Genomic DNA, 21,430 nt, shown 5'->3' with positions numbered 1-21,430 from the left:
ACTCACATTAGGGCCAGACACCACGACTCATGCCTGTAATCCCAGCACTTTGGGAGGCCAAGGCGGGCAGAGCACTTGAGGTGGGGAGTTTGAGACCAGCCCGGGCAACTTGGTGAAACCCCACCTCTACTGAAAAACATACAAAAATTAGCTGGGCGTGATGGTGCATGCCTGTAGTCCCAGCCACTTGGGAGGCTGAGGCATGAGAATCGCTTGAACCCAGGAGGCAGAGGTTGTAGTGAGCCAAGATCACATCAGCACACTCTAGCCTGGGTGACAGAGCGAGACTCTGACTCAAAAAATAAATAAAATAAATATCACTTACATTAGATATACCCAAGGGGTGTTCTATAGAGAGTTGGAAGCAGTGGTTATTGCAACAGGGGCACGGAAGTCATCTGGCTATGCCAGGATGCCCAGGGGATACTCGGGGTGGGTGGCATAGTGGTGCTGGGGACTCACCGCACAGGACGCTCTGATCGACGCACTGCCAGGAGTAGCGCTCTGTCTTGGGGCTGCAGCCGGCCTCCTCAGCTCGAGTGTAACAACAGTCGTGGCCATGGCAGCACCTGCGGATGTCACATGGGCAGGACAGCAGGTGGGTGAAGCTCTCTCCTGGCCCTCCTCTCTTGCCAGGACCATGGGTGACTGAAGACCCCCAGGGAGGCACAGCATCCTCTTATCTAAGTTTTTTTTGTTTTTTTTTTAAGAGACAGGGTCTTTCTCTGTCGCCCAGGCTGGACTGCAGAGGCACAGTCATAGCTCACGGCAGCCTTGAACTCCTGGGCTCAAGCGATCCTCCTACTTCAGTGTCCCAAGTAGCTGAGACTACAGGCACACGCCAGCATGCCCGGCTGGTTTTTTAATTTGTATTTCCTTTGAGACAGCGTATCTCTCTGTTGCTCAGGCTGGAGTGCAATGGCTCAATCAGCTCACTTTAGCCTTGAACTCCTGGGCTCAAGTGATGCTGCCACCTCAACCTCCCAAGTATGCTACTACAGGAACACAAACTCCTTTTTTAAATTTTTTGTGGATATGGGGGTCTCACTATGTTGCCTAGGCTGGTCTCGAACTCCCAGGCTCAAGCAGTCCTCCTACCTCAGCCTCCCCAAATGCTGGGATTACAGGTGGGAGCTACTGTATGCCTGGCCTTATCTAAGCTGTTTCCCTGAAAATCCCCGACTTGGGTAATGATTCCATTGGCCCCACCATGACCTGTCCTGCCTTCCTGGCTGTGCCCAAGCTTGGTCCCTGCCTGCCTGCCTGCCTGCCTCACTCTCTGGGTCTCGAGCTTCTGTGACACATGACTCCTCTCTCTTCCTGGAGTGATCCAAGCCCTGCCACTTCCTGACTTTGCCCACACTGTACCCTCTGCCTGGGGCAACTTCATGTCTGCCCATTGACCCTTAGGCCTCAGCCCAGGCACAAGCCCCTGCCTCCGGAGGTCATCCAGGCCTCACCAGGCTACACCCTCTCGTAAAATTGGATTCCCTCCCTTCAGGGCAGGTTTATAATGAAATCCTCCTCAGAGGCCAGGTGCGCTGACACCCATCTGTAATCCCAGCACTTTGGGAGGCTGAGGTGGGAGGATCACTTGAGGCCAGGGGGTCGAGACCAGCCTGGGCAACATAAGAGCGACTCTTGTCTCTATAACAAATTTAAAAATTAGCTCACCAGGCCAGGCTCAGTGGCTCATGCCTGTAATCCCAACACTTCGAGAGGTCGAGGCAGGTGGATCACGAGGTCAGGAGTTCGAGAGCAGCCTGACCAACATGGCGAAACCCTGTCTCTACTAAACATACAAAATTAGCCAGGCATGGTGGCACGCACCTGTAATCCCAGCTACTCGGGAGGCTGAGGTAGGAGAATTGCTTGAACCCAGGAGGTGGAGGTTGCGGTGAGCCAAGATCATGCCGTTGCAGTCCAGCCTGAGCAACAGAGCAAGACTCTGTCTCGAGAGAATAAAAACACACAAAAAATTAACTCGCCATGATGGCACATGCCTATAGTCCTAGCTACTTGGGAGGCTGAGGTGGGAGGATTCCCTTCAGCCCAGGAGTTTGAGGCTGCAGTGAGCCACTATGATTGTGCCACTGCACTCTAACCTGGGCAAAAGCGAGACCCCAGGCTAGAGTGCATGATTTTGGGTCACTGCAACCTCCACCTCCCAGGTTCAAGTGATTCTCCTGCCTCAGCCTCTTGAGTAGCTGGGACTACAGGCATGTGCCACCACGCCTGGGTAATTTTTGTATTTTTAGTAGAGACAGGGTTTAGTAGAGACCATGGTGAAACCCCGTCTCCATAAAACAAATCTCTACTAACCCCATCTCTACAGAAAACAGCTGGGCGTGGTAGTGCACACCTGTAATTCCAGCTCCTTGGGAGGCTGAGGCACGAGAATCATTTGCATCTTGGAGGCAGAGTTTGCAGTGAGCTGACATCGCACCACTGCACTCCAGCTGGGATGACAGAGCAAGACCCTGTCTCAAAAATAAGAAAAAGGAACAAACAACAGCAACGACAACAAAAAAACCTCTGTGTCAATCACAGCCTTCGAGCTAGGGGAGAGGTGGCCGAATTCTGCCCTCTGCTAACTGACTATAGCTTTGTGGAAATGGGTGAGTGGCATGCCCTTTTGAGCCTCAGGGCCCCATCTGTAAAATGGGCATAACCGTCATGCCCGTCTTTAAGAACTGCCTTGGGGGTAAATGAGTGGAGCTCATGGAAAGATCTCAGCCCACAACCTTCCACAGAACAGGCGCTTCTCACAAAGTAAGTAGCAGGAGTGCAGAGGCTGCAGGCATGAATCCAGCCAGACTGCCTGGGTTCAAGTCCCAGCTCCCACGTCTTGGTAACTATGTGGCCTCAGACAAGTTACTTAACATTTCTTTTTTTTTTTTTTTTTTTTTTCAGAAGGAGTTTTGCTCTGTCACCCAGGTTGGAGTGCAGTGGTGTGATCTCGGCTCATTGCAACCTCTGCCTCCCGGGTTCAAGCAATTCTCTTGCCTCAGCTTCCTGAGTAGCTGGAATTACAGGCACCTGCCACCACACACAGCTAATTTTTGTATTTTTAGTAGAGACGGGGTTTCACCATGTTGGCCAGGATGATCTCGAACTCCTAACCTCGTGATCCGCCTGCCTCAGCCTCCCAAAGTGCTGGGATTACAGGCGTGAGCCACCATGCCCAGCCAAATCTAGGGCCAGAACATAGCTGCAGCGTATAAAAAGAATTGAATTCCATACTTTTGTTAACCCTGTTTTTTGTTTGTTTGTAGTTGTTGCTGTTTTTGAGACAGAGTCTCGCTCTGTCGCCTAGGCTGGAGTGCAGTGGTGCAATCTCGGCTCACTGCAGACTCTGCCTCCCGGGTTCAAACTATTCTCCTGCCTCAGCCTCCCAAGTAGGTGGGACTACAGGTGCCCACCACCACACCTGGCTAATTTTTGTGTTTTATTAGAGACAGGGTTTCACCATATTGGCCAGGCTGGTCTGGAACTCCTGACCTTGTGATCCGCCCACCTCGGCCTCCCAAAGTGCTGGGATTACAGGCGTGAGCCACCACACCCAGCCCCTGTTTTGTTTTTGTTTTGCTTGCTTCTTAGGGTTGTTTTTCTATTTATGGTAAAGGCATTGGCTTTCCATTTGTAGCATCAATAGAATATTTCCTGTTTACAATAACCTTATGTCATAGTAAATGGTAAAGGGATTTAAAGCAGTGGTTTTCAGCTGCCAGAGGCCTGAGAGAGTTTGGGCATACTCTGTGTGATCGGGCAGAAGGCCTGTGGGAAGTTTAGCAGAGGACAGGGCCAGGAAAGGCGATGGACAGTGGGGGTCTGTCCTGGTCACCAGGCCCCTGGGTCCTGCCCACCTGCTTGGAGCTCCCCACCCATCACACATGATGCTGCCAAGCCCTCTGGGTATTGTGGGCAAATACCTTAGGAGAGAAGCTGATGAACTTTGTTTCTTGAAATGCACAGATTCCTTGGACATCCCTGAGAGGTCAATCATGAAAGTCAACTTGGTTTTCTCCCCCTCATTTGGGTTCAGAATTTAAAGTCCACACACACAGGCAGTAAGATGATATAGATACGGACATCATCACTCGGTTTCGGATGTTAAAATGTCTAGGTGGGTTAGGGGTGATTTGCGATCACACAACCTTGTGGCACAAAGAGGAATTCCCAGGCCAGAGGGAGACATTTTATTGCCATGTTATGATCTTATCATTGAGTTGAAAGGCAATCTTGTTTCATTTTGGATTCTTTCTTATGTTTATGTCTTATAAGGGCACTTTGAATTTCCAAGCAAATAATAATTTTGAATTAGCTTTTAATCATTGACTTCTAGCACAGTTATAGGATCAGAAACATGCTGTGTGATTTGATTGCTCTCAAATATATTGAGATTTGCTGGAACAAAATAAGTCAGGTTAATTTTTGTAAATGTACCATGCATGCTTAAAATGAATGTATCTACATTTGTTCCTGAGATACAGGTTGATGGACGGATGGCTACATGGATGTGATGGAGATGGTTTACTATCGGGACCTTCCGCATCCTGCTGATGTTTTGTTGCTTAGGATATGAATGGCTGAGCGGAGGCTGTAAAACCTGGCACCCTGCTTGGGTATGAGGTTCTTCCTGCCATCCTGCCATCATTTGTTTTTTATGTTTTGTCGCCAAAAGTGACCTTGAGGAACCCTGGGAGCTCAGGAAGGAAGGAGCGCCCAGAAGCAGGGACAGGGAGCTGGTTGGGGAGGACCAGAAATCAGGTTTGTGAAGGTTCCAGAGAGGACCTGTCCTTGCGAGGAGTGTGGGAGACTGAGATGGGGGAGGGGTCATTGGAATGATGCGGGCGCTACTTGGCGTTGTCCATTGTGAGGCACCACCGGGGTCATCAGGGATTGGTGGAGAGGGAGTATAAAGCCCCAGGGTTGCCAAGGGAGGGCCCAGACCGAAGAAGGTTTGGTGGATAGCAGAACCTTTTTGTCTCCCTCTAATTGCTCCTAAGCCTCACGCTCCCTTGCCCCGCGTGTCCTGTTGCTTCCCTGATCTTCTCCGTGACCTGTAGCTAAACCTTCCACCAGCGCTTGAGAACTTAATTTGAACCGGATCCTTTCCCAGACCCCTTTCTTCTTCTCCTCGTCCTCCTCCTCCACCTCCTCCAGGTGCCCAACAGCCCCCTTCTCCTCCTTTCCCTTCCCTTACTTCCCCCCTTCCCCTCCCCTTCCCCTCCCCCTCCCCTCCCCCTCCCCAACTCAGATCCGGCCCGGTCCCCGTCCCCTTCCCTCCCCCCTGCCCTAAGCCACCTCCACCTCTGTCCTGGCCGCCTCAGGGCGCCCTGAAAGGACCAGGACATGCGGCTGCGGTGGTGGCTCCTCTTTTGGCTCCTGCTGGGATTTATCAGCCATCATCCCACCCCTGTGAGTAGACGCTGGACCCGCGGGGTTTCTTCCTTTTTACTGGGCTGTGTCACGCGGCATGAAATTACACAGCTCAGGCCTGTAATCCCAGCACTTTAGGGGGCCGAGGTGGGCAGATCACTCGAGTCCAGGAGTTGAAGAGTAGCCAGGGCATCATAGCGAAACCCCATCTCTACAAAAAATTCCAAAAAAGATTAGTTGGGCCTGGTGGTGCGTACCTGTTATCCCAGTTACTGGAGAGGCTGAGGTGGGAGGATCGCTTGGGCCCAGGAGCTGGACGTTGCAGTGAGCCGAGATGGCCCCGCTGCACTCTTGTCTCTAACAAACAAGATGGACCAAAACAAAGTGAAATGTCATTTGATTTGTGTCATCTGGTTTGATGACTTTTTTTTTTTTTTTTTTAGACAGAGTCTCACTCTGTCGCCCAGGCTGGAGTGCAGTGGCAAGATCTCGGCTCACTGCAACCTCCGCTTCCGGGGTTCAAGCAATTGTCCTGCCTCAGCCTCCTGAGTAGCTCAGATTACAACGCCTGGCTAATTTTTGTATTTTTAGTAGACCACCACGCCTGGCTAATTTTTGTATTTTTAGTAGAGACGGGGTTTCACCATGTTCGCCAGGATGGTCTCCATCTCTTGACCTCGTGATCTGCCTGCCTCGGCCTCCCAGTGCTGGGATTACAGGCGTGAACCACCACGCCTGGCCAAAATATGTAACCTTAAGTGTAAGTTTACTAACTTTGGAAAGTACATACACCAGCATAAACCAACCCCCTTTCAAGATCTACATTATTTTATTTATTCATTTATTTTTTTGAGACAGTTCCTCCCTTGTTGCCCAGGCTGGAGTGCAATGGGGCAATATCAGCTCACCGCAACCTCTGCTTCCCAGGTTCGAGCGATTCTCCTGCCTCAGCCTCCCGAGTGGCTGGGATTACAGACATGTGCCGCCACTCCCAGCTAATTTTGTATTTTTAGTAGAGATAGGGTTTCTCCATGTTGGTCAGGCTGGTTTTGAACTCCCGACCTCAGGTGATCCGCCCGCCTCAGCCTCCCAAAGCGTTGGGATTACAGGCGTGAACCACCGTGCCCAGCCAAGATCTACACTATTATGTCACCCCAGAAAGTGAACTCTCACTCTTCCCAGCCAGTCTCTTTCTTATCATAGGTTAGCTTGCTTATTCTGGAATTTCGCGTCTACAGATGCATGCCATGCCATAGGTACTCTTTTGTGTCTGCTTTGTTCTGCTCAACACCATGTTTCTGAAATCATTACCATTGTTGTATGGTTCTCTAACTCCATCATTTCCATTTCAGACTCAGCATATGCTCAGTTCAACCTGATGAAGGGCTATCTCTGTTTAATTCACCATCTTGAAAGAAACATTTAAAATTGAGATGTTTTCAAGAATATATAGTTAAATCCTGAGGAATCGATGTAGAAATGTTATCACAAGCTGTCTGAACTTACTCAGGGGAAGTCTTCATCTTCACTCACATAAGAGTCTAATGGAATTAATATCAACAATCTTAGAGAAATCCCACACTATTCATGCCATTTTCATGATCTCCGCCTTGGTAATTTTTTTTTGAGACAGTCTCGCTCTGTCACCCAGGCTGAAGTGCAGTGGTGTGATCTCGGCTCACTGCAACCTCTGCCTCCCAGGTTCAAGTGATTCTTCTGCCTCAGCCTCCCAAGTAGCTGGAACTATAGGCGCGTGCCACCATGCCCTGCTAATTTTTTGTAATTTTAGTAGAGATGGGTTTCACCGTGTTAGCTAGGATGGTCTCAATCTCCTGATCTCGTGGTCCACCCACCTCGGCTTCCCAAAGTGCTGGGATTGCAGGCGTGAGCCACCACGCCCGGCCCACCTTGTTAATTTTTAAGCACTAAAATTTGATACTTATTTGTGAATGAAGTAATCTCTTCATTGTATTTTTTTTTTTTTTTACTTATGCTGAGCTTTAAATGACAAAGATTCATATAATCCAAGAGAGAAGTATTATTTAGAGGGATTCTTTTACCATGTGATATATAACAAATGCATCCAATGTTATACATCAATTTAAAAAACAAGTAAATAACTTTAAAGAAAAGATAACTACTGGCCAGGTGCAGTGGCTCACACCTGTATTCCCAGCACTTTGGGAGGCCGAGGCAGGTGGATCATGAGGTCAGGAGTTGGAGACCAGCCTGGCCAAGATGGTGAAACCCTGTTTGTACTAAAAATACAAAAATTAGCCGAGTGCGGTGGCAGGCGCCTGTAATCCCAGTTACTCAGTAGCTGAGGCAGGAGAATCGCTTGAACCCGGGAGGCGGAGGTTGCAGTGAGCTGAGATCATGCCACTGCAATCTAGCCTGGGTGACAGAGCAAGACTTTGTCTCCAAACAAAAAGAAAAGATAATTACTTTATACTTAGCTTGTCTTAGCCATGAGTGACGGGCTGCATGTGGCCCAGGACAGTTTTGAATGCAGTTCAACACAAATTTGTAAACTTTCTTAAAACATTAGGAGATTTTGGCCAGGTACAGTGGCTCATGCCTGTAATCCCAGCACTTTGGGAGGCTGAGGCGGGCAGATTACCTGAGGTCAGGAGTTCGAGACCACCCTGGCCAACATGGCAAAACCCCATCTCCACAAAAAATACAAAAATTTGCTGAGTGCATTGTCAGGCACCTGTACTCCCAGCTACTCAGGAGGCTGAGGCAGGAGAATCACTTGAACCTGAGAGGCAGAGGTTGCAGTGAGCCGAGAGCACGCCACTGCACTCCAGCCTGGGTGACAGAGTGAGACCCCATCTCAAAAACAAAACACCAAAACAAAAACAAAAACAAATGGCTGGGCACGGTGGCTCACACCTGTAATCCCAGCACTTTGGGAGGCCGAGGCAGGCAGATCGCCTGTCAGGAGTTCAAGGCCAGACTGGCCAACATGGTGAAACCTCATCTCTACTAAAAATACAAAAATTAGTCGGGCATGGTGGCAGAGACCTGTAATCTCAGCTACTCGGGAGGCTGAGGGAGGAGAATGGCTTGAGCCCAGGAGCTGGAGGTTGCAGTGAGCCGAGATTGCACCACTGCACTCCAGCCTGGGCGACTGAGTGGAGCGGAACTCTGTCTCCAAAAAAAAAAAAAAAAGAATTTTTTTTTTAGATCATCAGCTATTGTTAGTGTTAGTGTATGTTATGTGTGGCTCAAGACAACTTTGCTTCTTTTAATATAGGCAGGGAAGTCAAAAGATTGGATATCCCTGCTTTATACCAAGAAAGACAGCACCCCACATTTGCGATGCCTAAAAACACTACCAGCCATCTGAAAAACATGAGACTTGTAACTTCTGTTCTTTTTTGTAGCAGTGGAATCCCACGGTGATATCTGAGGGATGTGGTTACCTTTTGGAGGAGGTTGACGGTTTCTAAGGATGATTCTTTCTGAGTGAAATATTGTCGGTGTCATTGACCTTTTCATTATTTCAATTATTATTATTCCAGGTTATCAACACTCTGGCTGTCTATCGTCATCGTGAGACTGACTTTTGTGGAGGAGTTCGAGACCACCCTGGCCAACATGGCAAAACCCCATCTCCACAAAAATTGGATAATTTGATAATTATCGTTATTGGGTTTCTGAGACCTTACACATTTACCATTCTCTTCTGCACAAATTACCTTTGTGTGAGTATACTAACTTTCTGTAGAGGTATACTTGTAATCACAAATAAGAATAAATTATATAAAACAATTCACATTTCTGGACTTCATTATGAATATGTGGTTTTACCCAAACAATCAGGGAAATGATTTATTAGCATAAGAATTATGAAAATGTCTGCCATTTACATTATGAAAATTAAATAGGTCGGTGTTTGTTTAATAGAATGTCAACAGAGCTTTTGGTCAAAAATAAGTTTTTTTAACCTTTGTGCTATTTATCACAAATGGAGTATGAGGTTTCATCACTTAAATAGGAAATTCTTTCTAAACTCTTCTGCTTTATAGTTCTATCGTATGGGTGGAAGGAAAGCTTCCAATCTCCTCTCTGAAGATTCACTGCAGAAATGAGCTGACAACAGACAGCTTAACAGGAAAAGAAAAACCTAGAACAGGCATAAACATGGGAACCAGCTGAAAAATGAGACTGCTAGAAGGGCCGGATGGTTGATGCTTAAAGAGCACCCTCTTCTGAGGGGAGAGGGAGATAGATGGAGATGTAGGCCATTTAGAGGGGCAGCAAATGATTTTTAGGGGAAATGAAAGAGGCCAAGGAACAAACAATTGGCCTGAGACAAAGTTCCTCTGAGGTCATAGGGACGAGGTGACAAACTGCCGGAAGGTGAAGGGCAGAACTGCACTGCGTCTCATGATGCAGAGAAAGCCCCAGAGAATCTCTTAGAACTGCCCTCCAAGAGAATCGATGAAAAGTGTGTCTGGGCAGGGTAATTTTGAATGACATCATTCAAAGTGCACGTTCCCACTTGCAACCGGAGAGAGATCAGTATGTCAAAAGTCTGTACTTGGTAAGAATTTGGCTGCTAAGTTGTGCCATAATTTGTCTTTTGAGCCTTTTTTCCTTTGGGTAAGTTGAGCTCTACATTTTGTCTTGCCATTCATGACAGTAAAAATGTGGTTGTCTGGGGGCTGAACCTCCTTCTGAACAATGATCCAAGATAAAAGTACTAATACCACAATGCTTTTTTATATTCAAGGGAAGAGGAAGTATGTTTCAGTTTCACCACCTAGATAATTACACGTCATTTGGCACTGCCTTTCAAGATATGTAGAAAACAGAAAATATATGAGTTATGAAGATATCTAGGCACATTTAACATTCTCTATGCCACTTAGTCCTGAACAGAGAATTTTCGATATAAATTGGAGGAAGCTTTTTTTTTTTTTTTTTTTTTTCTTTTCTCACCCCCGAGACGAGTCTCCCTCTGTTGCCCAGGCTGGAGTATAATGGTGTGATCTCGGCTCACTGCAACCTCCACCTCCTGGCTTCAAGCGATTCCCCTGCCTCAGCCTCTCAAGTAGCTGGGATTACAGGTGCCCACCACCATGCCCAGCTAATTTTTGTATTTTTAGTAGAGTCGGGGTTTTACCATGTTGGCCAGGCTAGTCTCAAAACCCGACCTCAAATGATCCACCCGCCTCAGCCTCCCAAAGTGCTGGGATTACAAGCGTGAGCCACCACGTGAGCCAGGGGAAGTTGTTAAATTTACCACTTTTTAACAATTCCATTTAGGAAAGTTCAGTTGAGCTGTTGGACTTGGACAACTTTGCACCTCTCATCTTTGTCCTTGTCATCTAGTCATCTATACCATTACCTCCTAAGCAGGGACATCATGGGTGCCATGAAGCATTCATGCGTGATGGCATTTCTTTGCTTGTCATTTCTTCATGTGTTTGACATTTCTCCTAGCTCCAAACTGGGCCAGCTACCTTTCCTATGAAATCTAGCAGTAGTTGTGGGATTGACGTGGTTGCTCTTTTCATCTTTTTAGATTACCCATTGCTTCTCTCAAAATCCTAGTACATGACTTTTTTTTTTTATCCTATGTGCAGAAATCAGGAAAAAACAAATTCTACAAAGAATTTGAAAGATACTATTTCAGGCCAGGTGTGGTGGCTCATGCCTGTAATCCCAGCACTTTGGGAGGCTGAGGCAGATGGATCACTTGAGGTCAGGAGTTCAAGACCAGATGGGCCAACATGGTGAAACCCCATCTCTACTGAAAAGACAAAAAGTAGGCAGGCATGGTAGCAGGCACCTGTAATCCCAGCTACTTGGGAGGCCAAGGCACAAGAATCGCTTGAATCTGGGAGGTGGAGGTTGCCGTGAGCCAAGGTAGCGCCACTGCACTTCAGCATGGTTGAGAGTGACACTCCATCTCAAGAAAAAAGTCATTTCAATGACTACCTCAGGAGATTCATAGGTATCTGACCCACATCTGAGATGGGATTTGCATTGCATTTTCGCTATGATGAGAACAAATATTTAATATCTTAGAAGATTAAAAGCATACTGTGATAATATGGAAATCTTGGTGGGAATTCAGTCATTAGTGAGAATGTTTTGCGTTAAGTTCAAACCAGCCTCAATGAAGCTGATGTGAGGGAAGGGAAAGTGAACTCTGAGTAGAGCAGGGACAGAAGGAAGATGCTCCAGTGCAGATCAGGAAGGAGCAGGGGGTGAAATGTTACAAATTCTAGAACTCAGAGAGCTGAAGGTAATTACTTCCTTTTCAAGTTGTGAAACATGTTAACCTGTGGTAAAATACTTATAAGATGATAGTAACCATCTAACCATGTTGAAGTGTACAGTTCAGTTGTGTGAAGTATATTCATGTCATTTTTTTTTTTTTTTTTTTTTTGAGACGGAGTCTCACTCTGTCACCAGGCTGGAGTGCAGTGGTGGGATCTTGGCTCACTGCAACCTCTGCCTCCTGGGTTCAAGCAGTTCTCCTGCCTCAGCCTCCCGAGTAGCTGGGACTACAGGCGTGCATCACCATGCTCAGCTAATTTTTGTATTTTTAGTAGAGATGGAGTTTCACCATGTTGCCCAGGATGGTCTCCATCTCTTGACCTTGTGATTCACCCGCCTCGGCCTCCCAAAGTGCTGGGATTACAGGCGTGAGCTACCGCACCTGGCCTGTTTTTTTTTTTTTTTTTGAGACAGAGTTTCAATTTTGTTGCCCAGGTTGGAGTGCAATGGCACAATCTCAGCTCACCACAACCTTTTCCTGCTGGGTTCACGTGATTCTCCTGCCTCAGCCTCCTGACTAGCTGGGATTACAGGCATGCACCACCATGCCTGGCTAATTTTGTATTTTTAGCAGAGACAGCATTTCTCCATGTTGGTGAGGCTGGTCTCAAACTCCCGACCTCAGGTGATCCGCCTGCCTCGGCCTCCCAAAGTGCTGGGATTACAGGAGTGAGCCACCGTGCCAGCCTCATGTCATTCTTCTGTGTGTGTGTGTGTGTGTGTGTGTGTGTGACAGAGTCTCATTCTGTCGCTCAGGCTGGAGTGCAGTGGTGTGATCTCGGCTCACTGCAACCTCCGCCTCCCAGCTTCAAACGGTTCTCTGCCTCAGCCTCCCGAGTAGCTCGGATTACAGGCGCCCGCTGCCATGCCCAGCTAATTTTTGTATTTTTAGTAGAGACGGGGTTTCACCATCTTGGCCAGGCTGGTCTTGAACTCCTGACCCCGTGATCCACCTGCCTTGGCCTCCCAAAGTACTGGGATTATACGCATGAGCCACCGTGCCCAGCCGTCATTCTTATATTATTATTTCCTAGGTGTATTTCCTGAAGACTATCTTCTGGTCTCGAAATGGACATGATGGATCCACGGATGTACAGCAGAGAGCCTGGAGGTCCAAACGACGTAGACAGGAAGGTATGGCTCTCTTGGAGTCCCCATAGTGTGGAAATGAGTTTGCCCTGGAAAGGGAAAGAACAGCTTCTTTTCCTCAGGTTTCTCACCTTCTCTTCTCCTCACTCTCACCAAGGGCTGAGGTCCATTTGTATGCACACAAAGAAAAGAGTTTCTTCCTTTCCAGGAAATAAAATTGGCCTGAAAGACGTCATTACTCCATGGAGACATGTGGAAAGAAAATTTAGAGCGAAAATCCATAAGAGGAAGGTGACAACGAAAATCAACCATCATGACAAAATCAATGGAAAGAGGAAGACCGCCAGAAAACAGTAAGATGTGCCTTGACACAAATACTGTTGTATGAACCATGTGCCAATCAAAGTAGACAACTGTAAAGTCCTTGAGAATATTTTCTACAATATTTGTGGCAAATTCAGTGGGTTCAAAATTGAGTTTGTCCTTTCTGCTTCATTAGTTTAAGCTGTATAATTCCTTTCCCTTCCTACATTCTTGTTTGTCATTTTTTCGGGGGAAGAGGAGTTGCTAGTACTGGCATTGGTTTTCCTTTCTCTGTCTTTTTTTTTTTTTTTTTTTTTCCTGAGATGGAGCTTTGCTGTTGTTGCCCAGGCTGTAGTGCAATGGCACAATCTCAGCTCACTGCCTTTTGGGTTCAAGCAATTCTCCTGCCTCAGCCTCCCAAGTAGCTGGGATTACACGTGCCCACCACCACGCCCAGCTAATTTTTGTATTTTTACTAGAGATGGGGTTTCACCATGTTGTCCAGGCTGGTCTCGAACTTCTGACCTCAGGTAATCCACCTGCCTCAGCCTCCCAAAGTGCTGGGATTAGAGGCGTGAGCCACCACAGCCAGCCTTTTTTTTTTTTTTTTTAAATTTTGAGATAGAGTCTCGCTCTGTCGCCCAGGCTGGAGTGCTATGGTGCAATCTTGGCTCACTGCAACCTCTGCTCCCAGTTTGAAGCAATTCTGCCTCAGCTTCCCGAGTAGCTTGGATTACAGGTGTGTGCCAGCACATTTGGCCAATTTTTTTTTTTTTTTTTTTTTTTTTTTTTTTTTTTGAGACAGAGTCTCACTCTGTCACCCAGGCTAGAGTGCAGTGGCATGATCTTGGCTCACTGCAACCTCCACCTCCCAGGTTCAAGCGATTCTTATCCCTCAGCCTCTTGAGTAGCTGGGACTACAGGCATATGCCACCATGCCCGGATAATTTTTGTATTTTTAGTAGAGGCGGGGTTTCACCATATTGGCCAAGCTGGTCTAGAACTCCTGACATCATGATCCGCACACCTCGGCCTCCCAATGTGCTGGGATTACAGGCGTGAGCCACCGTGCCCGGCCAGATTTTTGTATTTTTAGTAGAGACAGGGGTTCACCATGTTGGCCAGGCTAGTCTTGAACTCCTGACCTCAGGTGATCTGCCTACCTCAGCCTCCCAGTGTGAGCCACCGCACCCAGCCTGGATTGTTGAATTCAATCCTTGGGTCACCTCCAGATTCATTTTCACAGTCTTTCATGTTTTGGTCATATTACATTGTATTTTGCTGCCATATGACTGATCTTTTTCTGTTAAATGTGAGATACTTGTTAAAAAATATTTAGCAATGAATTGAGGCCTAGTAGCATGTTATCTTGCTGCAGAAGAGATGGGAGTCTACTTCTGGGGGATGGTCAGGGGTCCTCCATACAGGCTGCAATTGAGGTCGTCAGTGCAGGCTCAGTCCCTACAAAGGCCAGGGTATTTTCTGTCCACCTTTATTCTGATGCATGACTCTTCTGGGTCTCAACCAGAGCCAGTGGACTTCAGTATGGGTCGCTTTCATTGGCAGACCCTCAATCCACTTGTTTTCCATCTAATCCCATGCATGTGTGCAAAAGCTGCTGTGCTTCTTTGCATCTCAGTAGTTCCTTCTGGAATTCAGCAATGAAACTCAGGGAAATGGGTTCCAAATGCGAGGCTGACTTTCGTCCTGGGTTTCCTTCTTCTCCATCTTCACCTCATGTCTGTTTACTGCCATGTTAGCAATTTGATGTATTCAATCATGAGTTTTATATTCTGTTTGGTGTCCCCCATTGTTCTCATCGGAGATCAGAAGCTTCAGATGCACTTATGACAACTCAAGAGTAGAATGCTTCCTTAGCTTCCCTCCAGAGTCAGGTTTTGTGTTTCTAGTTCCCAAGTGCACAGCAGGAGTAGTGATGTCCTCACTGGCTTCTCATTTGCATTAAACTGTGAGCTTCTTTAGCGTGGGGACAGGACCCTGCTCCCATTGCATTCTCAGCACCTCACCACACACTCCTTGTTGGAGGCCACTCCAGACAGCGTGTGCTGAAGGATGCCCTGTGGTCAGAAACAAGTTCATGAACTTTCTCTTTGAAGTGTTTTTGTCCCTGTTTCCTAGCGTTCTGGGAATTTTACACATCCTTCCTATAAAACCAAGTATCAGGTGAGATCCTTAGGATCAGGACCATGAATCAAGTGGTGTGAGGGCAACACAGCAAACTTACCCTTTTTAGGCCATTTCCTTTTTCTGCCCTCAATCTCTGTGAACTGAACCTTGTTAAAGTCAGTCAACACCAGGGTGGATGGTTTGCCATTGTCACCTATTTTCAGGACATAACACCCGACTTAGGAGCCATTCCGATCATTTCTAATTCAATAGATGCGCCCAGCATTCAGATTGCCTTTTCTCTCAACCAGGATCTTTAAAGTCGATGACAAGAGTTCCAGTCCTGAATCATGGCAAAGTGCAGTAGTGAACTGCGGGGTTAATGACACCATATTCTGGAACGATCTCTCTATGGCTGATGGTCTCAGTTCCGGCATCAGCCTCTGACTGAGAATCAGGTCTCACACAGGAGGAGTCAGATGAGGAGCAATCCTCTGCTTCCGATGGAGTTAGTTGTGATGAATTGGTGAGGTCTGGTTTTTCACACTGAACTAAAATGAGCTTTCGCTGTGTCAAGCACAAGACTGACCCCAGAGACACACATAGTGCACCTCATAGAAGCTTTTAATAGTCTTTATATTTACTAAAGAATAGGACTAACTATGGAAGTATGAAGATGAGCTGGAAATGACAGGTGACTTGCCAGCAGGCCAGAGTGTGACTTTTTTTTGTCCCTCAATGGGAGGTGTCCATTCTCCCTTTGGTTGTGAGAATCAGTTGGTTCATTTGTGGGAAGGTTGCAGGGGGGATCTTTGAATCACAGCCTTCAGATGCCAGAAGGGCAGAGGGAATCCCACACGGGCTGGTGGATCATGTGTGTGCATTTCTCTCCCTTCTAATCTGAGGAAACTAAGCATGAAAGAATGTGAGCATGCAGAAAAGGAGAGGCAGGTATCAGAGGCAGAGGAAAATGGGAAATTGGATATGAAAGAAATACACACCTACAAGTGAGTTCAGAAACTGAACCCCACCCTCTTGGGAAACGCCCATTGGAGTGTTGTTTTTAACCTTTGTACAGTGTTTAGACCCAGTAAATGCAGAAATAGAAACAAATGGTCAGAAGACATATCGAGAGAGAGAGAGAGAGAGAGAGAGAGAGAGAGTTCACAAAACAGAAAACAAAGTACCTTAATATTTACCAGTGACCAAAAGATGTGAAGCAGCAAAACGTCTCCTGACCCCATTGCCAGCTAGACTGTGTGGAAACTCGGTTCATACCAGCCATTCTAGGGGTGGGGTGAGTTGTTGTCATCCTTAGGAAAGTGTGTTGTTGTAGGATCAACCACATCCTTCAAAAGGACTATGCCTGTTTATAAGCCCAGCTGTTTCTGCCCTGTGAAACACGGTAAGGATATTAATACAAAGAGAATACAGCTTTATGATAAAAGATGCTCAATGAAGGATGAATTAGGGATATACTGAGAATGGGGAAGGAAACTATCATCTCAGAAGTCAGCAGGCAGTAAGCAAGAGGAGGAATCAATATAGCAACAGTTTGGATCAGACCGTACAGTTTTTTTGTTTTTGTTTTTGTTTTTCTGAGATGGAGTCTCGCTGTGTCACCCAGGCTGGAGTGCAATGACGTGATCTTGGCTCACTGCAACCTCCGCCTCCCAGGTTCAAGTGATTCCCCTGCCTCAGCCTCCCAAGTAGCTGGGATTACAGGTGCCTGCCACCACGCCCGGCTAATCTTTTGTATTTTTAGTAGAGACGGGGTTTCACCGTATTAGCCAGGATGGTCTCAATCTCCTGACCTCGTGATCCATCTGCCTCGCCCTCCCAGAGTGCTGGGACTACAGGCATCAGCCACCGCGACCGGCTCAGACTGTACTCTTATAGCCATCTGAAATACGTTTTCTAGGTAGAGATAGATTGTGGAAGGGTACAGTTGTGAGGATAACAGAAACATGGCAGATTATTTAAAATCATCCTGAAAGTGGTGCTTTATCTGATGAAAGTGATTGTAATCCATAGGAAAATGTTTCAACGTGTGCAAGAGTTGCGGCGGCGGGCAGAGGACTACCACAAATGCAAAGTAAGGAGCTTCCTCCCCGCAGTTGCAGGATAGTTCAGTGCTGATGCAGATGATGCCACGGCTCTTAGACTCTCTCAACATTCAATTTCTCATGTGTTGGCTTTTTCAGATCCCCCCTTCTGCAAGAAAGCCTCTTTGCAACCGGGTAAGTTTGTTTGTTTTCCTTGCTTTTGAACATAGTCTGCCAGGTCAGGACATGGATACATTTTTCTCCCTACAGCTCTGTGCTCAAGCCCTGCAGAGGGAGATGGCAGAGAGAAAGGCTGCCTACAAGCATCACAGTCCCATCCCTGTTGGTAACCGTGTTGTGCAAAAACACCTTCATCCCCACCCAGTGGGGCCCCTGATCTAATATTCAAAGTGTCAGAGGTTCCATATTTGTAATAGCAAATGGGCCCTGACTGTAAATTAGTGAAGAGTGAATGTAACTTATTACCCACAGGGACAATTCCAAATGAAGGCCTTAAATGATGCTCAGCTAAGCTGGTTCTTGTGTGGCCTCTGTACCTTCAAAAGCTGCCGAGTCCTATGATTACACGTGATGGGACTTGTACACTTGAAGTGAAACACAGTTTTAAAACTTGCATTGTTTAGAATTCCCACCTCATTTTTCCATGGACAAAAGTATTCTTTATGTCCTAGTGCACTTACAATTTGGTATTACCTGGGAGTGAAAAGAAATATTACAGCCATGCCTAACTGACTTCTTGAGGTAAGATTGTTCTGTCAGAAAACCCTCTCCCAGTTCCCCTGCAGCTCTTCAGGAATCCACATCTCTCCAGAGCTCTTTGTTCTCATGGGTGGCACCTCCAGAGTGAAGAAGATCCTTTGTCAAGAAGGGAAACAGAGGGGAAATGAGAGGGTCCTGCAGGCAGAGCTGGAATCAACTTCCACTCTGCCTCTTGCAAGCTGTGTGACCCTGGGCACAATTTCTCCTTCCTCTGGAAACCTCTGTTTTCTTAGATTTGGAGCAGGGTGGTCACACTGACCTTGCAGAGTTCTGAGAATCAGAGACAGAACATAAAAGGCCTGGAAAACATTCTCCAAAAAGAAGCTGCAACATGTGTGGACAATGGGCTTTTCATGCCTCTCTTACTGTCTGTTGACCTGGTGCAAGAAACGTGCTCTGGTGATGGCTGTGAGGGAGGAATGAGGATAGACATAGACACTCCTGTGTCTCAAACATGCTTCTTTATTGCTCTGTTATGACTCTGTCTTCCCTGGGGCAGGACCCCAGCCTGCCTACATTTGCAGACAGACACAGTGGCATGTGGAGACAACAGTGTGTCCCAATGACTTTTCTTTACCCCCCAGCTGTCAGCAGTACTCAGTGGAAGGGTGATATTATGACAGTGATACTGCTATTTTGAAACCTGGAGGATGGAAAGGTGCAAAAATCTATCACCAGCAACAGAAGGTGCAGACCGTGTTGGTGGCAGTAATTTTGTCCATCAAATGAATATGTGTGAAAACATTCCCTCCTTCGGCCCTACAGGTCAGAATGGCGGCAGCGGAGCATCGTCATTCTTCAGGATTGCCCTACTGGCCCTACCTCACAGCTGAAACTTTAAAAAACAGGATGGGCCGCCAACCACCTCCTCCAACTCAACAACGTTCTATAACGGATAACTCCCTGAGCCTCAAGACACCTCCCGAATGTCTCCTTCGTCCCCTGCCACCCTCAGTGGATGATAATATCAAGGAGTGTCCTCTTGCTCCTCTTCCACCCTCAGTGGATGATAATCTGAACGAGTGTCTCCTTATCCCTCTTCCACCCTCTCCTCTTCCACCCTCAGTGGATGATAATCTGAAGGAGTGTCTCCTTGCTCCTCTTCCACCATCTCCTCTTCCACCCTCAGTGGATGATAATCTGAAGGAGTGTCTCCTTGCTCCTCTTCCACCCTCTCCTCTTCCACCCTCAGTGGATGATAATCTGAAGGAGTGTCTCCTTGCTCCTCTTCCACCCTCTCCTCTTCCACCCTCAGTGGATGATAATCTGAAGACTCCTCCCTTAGCTACTCAGGAGGCTGAGGCGGAAAAACCACCGAAACCCAAGAGGTGGAGGGTGGATGAGGTGGAACAATCACCAAAACCCAAGAGGCAGAGGGCGGATGAGGTGGAACAATCGCCCAAGCCCAAGAGGCAGAGGGAGGCCGAGACACAATTACCCAAACCCAAGAGGCGGAGGTTGAGTAAGCTGAGAACACGCCATTGCACTCAAGCCTGGGCAATAAGAATAAATCCGTGGGTCGAAAAAAAGAAAAAAATCAAAAAATAAAACAAAACCCACACTCCAAAAACAAACTAACAAAGAATAAATAAATAATATAAAAATAAAATAAATACTGCAGTCCTTATGTTATTGCTTTGTTTCAGTATCTGGTATGATTGCCTGAGGGACCTGAGGTTCTTAATTAATTGTGGGGTTTTTTTTTAATCTTTAGAAGTGGTTGGTTATGTAAAATATTATTATTATTATTATTATTATTTTTTTTTTTTTTTGAGACTGGGTTTTGCTCTGTCACCCAGGCAGGAGTACAGTGGCTCGATCACAACTCACTGCAGCCTCAACCTCCTGGGCTTCAAGCAATCCTCCTGCCTCAGCCTCCCAAGTAGCTGGGATCACAGATGCGTGCCACCACACCTGGCCAATGTTAAAAAATCCTTTAACTTTTTTGTAGAGATGCACTCCTGGACTCAAGCGATCCTCCTACTTGTCCCGACCACCAGCCTCTTTCTGATAAACATTTACACTGTTTATTATCTGATGCCATTTCTATCTTCTTCCTTGTCATCCAGACATCAAAGAATTAGGTTTCTTCAGGGTTTTCTTTTTCAAGTCCTCATTGTTAAAGATCACTCACATTAGGGCCAGACACCACGACTCATGCCTGTAATCCCAGCACTTTGGGAGGCCAAGGCGGGCAGAGCACTTGAGGTGGGGAGTTTGAGACCAGCCCGGGCAACTTGGTGAAACCCCACCTCTACTGAAAAACATACAAAAATTAGCTGGGCGTGATGGTGCATGCCTGTAGTCCCAGCCACTTGGGAGGCTGAGGCATGAGAATCGCTTGAACCCAGGAGGCAGAGGTTGTAGTGAGCCAAGATCACATCAGCACACTCTAGCCTGGGTGACAGAGCGAGACTCTGACTCAAAAAATAAATAAAATAAATATCACTTACATTAGATATACCCAAGGGGTGTTCTATAGAGAGTTGGAAGCAGTGGTTATTGCAACAGGGGCACGGAAGTCATCTGGCTATGCCAGGATGCCCAGGGGATACTCGGGGTGGGTGGCATAGTGGTGCTGGGGACTCACCGCACAGGACGCTCTGATCGACGCACTGCCAGGAGTAGCGCTCTGTCTTGGGGCTGCAGCCGGCCTCCTCAGCTCGAGTGTAACAACAGTCGTGGCCATGGCAGCACCTGCGGATGTCACATGGGCAGGACAGCAGGTGGGTGAAGCTCTCTCCTGGCCCTCCTCTCTTGCCAGGACCATGGGTGACTGAAGACCCCCAGGGAGGCACAGCATCCTCTTATCTAAGTTTTTTTTGTTTTTTTTTTAAGAGACAGGGTCTTTCTCTGTCGCCCAGGCTGGACTGCAGAGGCACAGTCATAGCTCACGGCAGCCTTGAACTCCTGGGCTCAAGCGATCCTCCTACTTCAGTGTCCCAAGTAGCTGAGACTACAGGCACACGCCAGCATGCCCGGCTGGTTTTTTAATTTGTATTTCCTTTGAGACAGCGTATCTCTCTGTTGCTCAGGCTGGAGTGCAATGGCTCAATCAGCTCACTTTAGCCTTGAACTCCCGGGCTCAAGTGATGCTGCCACCTCAACCTCCCAAGTATGCTACTACAGGAACACAAACTCCTTTTTTAAATTTTTTGTGGATATGGGGGTCTCACTATGTTGCCTAGGCTGGTCTCGAACTCCCAGGCTCAAGCAGTCCTCCTACCTCAGCCTCCCCAAATGCTGGGATTACAGGTGGGAGCTACTGTATGCCTGGCCTTATCTAAGCTGTTTCCCTGAAAATCCCCGACTTGGGTAATGATTCCATTGGCCCCACCATGACCTGTCCTGCCTTCCTGGCTGTGCCCAAGCTTGGTCCCTGCCTGCCTGCCTGCCTGCCTCACTCT

At 47.3% G+C, this 21,430-nt stretch overlaps 1 protein-coding gene and 1 long non-coding RNA gene across 2 annotated transcripts; both read left to right on the top strand.

Moving 5' to 3' along the window:
* The first annotated feature begins 2,340 nt into the window (after positions 1-2,340).
* LOC134729286 (uncharacterized) lies at positions 2,341-9,163 on the top strand. Its single transcript, XR_010110255.1, has 2 exons — positions 2,341-4,770; positions 6,015-9,163. It is a non-coding gene; the product is annotated as an uncharacterized LOC134729286 (long non-coding RNA).
* Positions 9,164-10,806: 1,643 nt separating this feature from the next.
* Positions 10,807-20,114, top strand: LOC129394206 (nuclear pore complex-interacting protein family member B15-like). The gene is made up of 4 exons (XM_055099811.2): positions 10,807-13,121; positions 17,233-17,293; positions 17,403-17,438; positions 18,789-20,114. The coding sequence occupies exons 1-4, from the start codon at positions 12,748-12,750 to the stop codon at positions 19,569-19,571; spliced, it is 1,254 nt and encodes a 417-aa protein (XP_054955786.2). The 5' UTR covers positions 10,807-12,747; the 3' UTR covers positions 19,572-20,114.
* The last annotated feature ends 1,316 nt before the right edge of the window (positions 20,115-21,430 follow it).

The sequence above is a fragment of the Pan paniscus genome, chromosome 18 (assembly GCF_029289425.2).
Source record: "Pan paniscus chromosome 18, NHGRI_mPanPan1-v2.0_pri, whole genome shotgun sequence".
NCBI classification, from domain to species: Eukaryota; Metazoa; Chordata; class Mammalia; order Primates; family Hominidae; genus Pan; species Pan paniscus.
Note: the sequence above shows the minus strand (reverse complement) of the source record. Positions and strands in the feature narration are given on the sequence as shown.

Coding starts and splice junctions, on each gene's coding strand:
- LOC129394206 (XM_055099811.2), top strand. CDS start 12,748: ATGGACATGATGGATCCACGGATGTACAGCAGAGAGCCTGGAGGTCCA. Junction 13,122..17,232: donor AGGAAGACCGCCAGAAAACA/GTAAGATGTGCC, acceptor TGTAATCCATAG/GAAAATGTTTCAACGTGTGC. Junction 17,439..18,788: donor GAAAGCCTCTTTGCAACCGG/GTAAGTTTGTTT, acceptor TCGGCCCTACAG/GTCAGAATGGCGGCAGCGGA.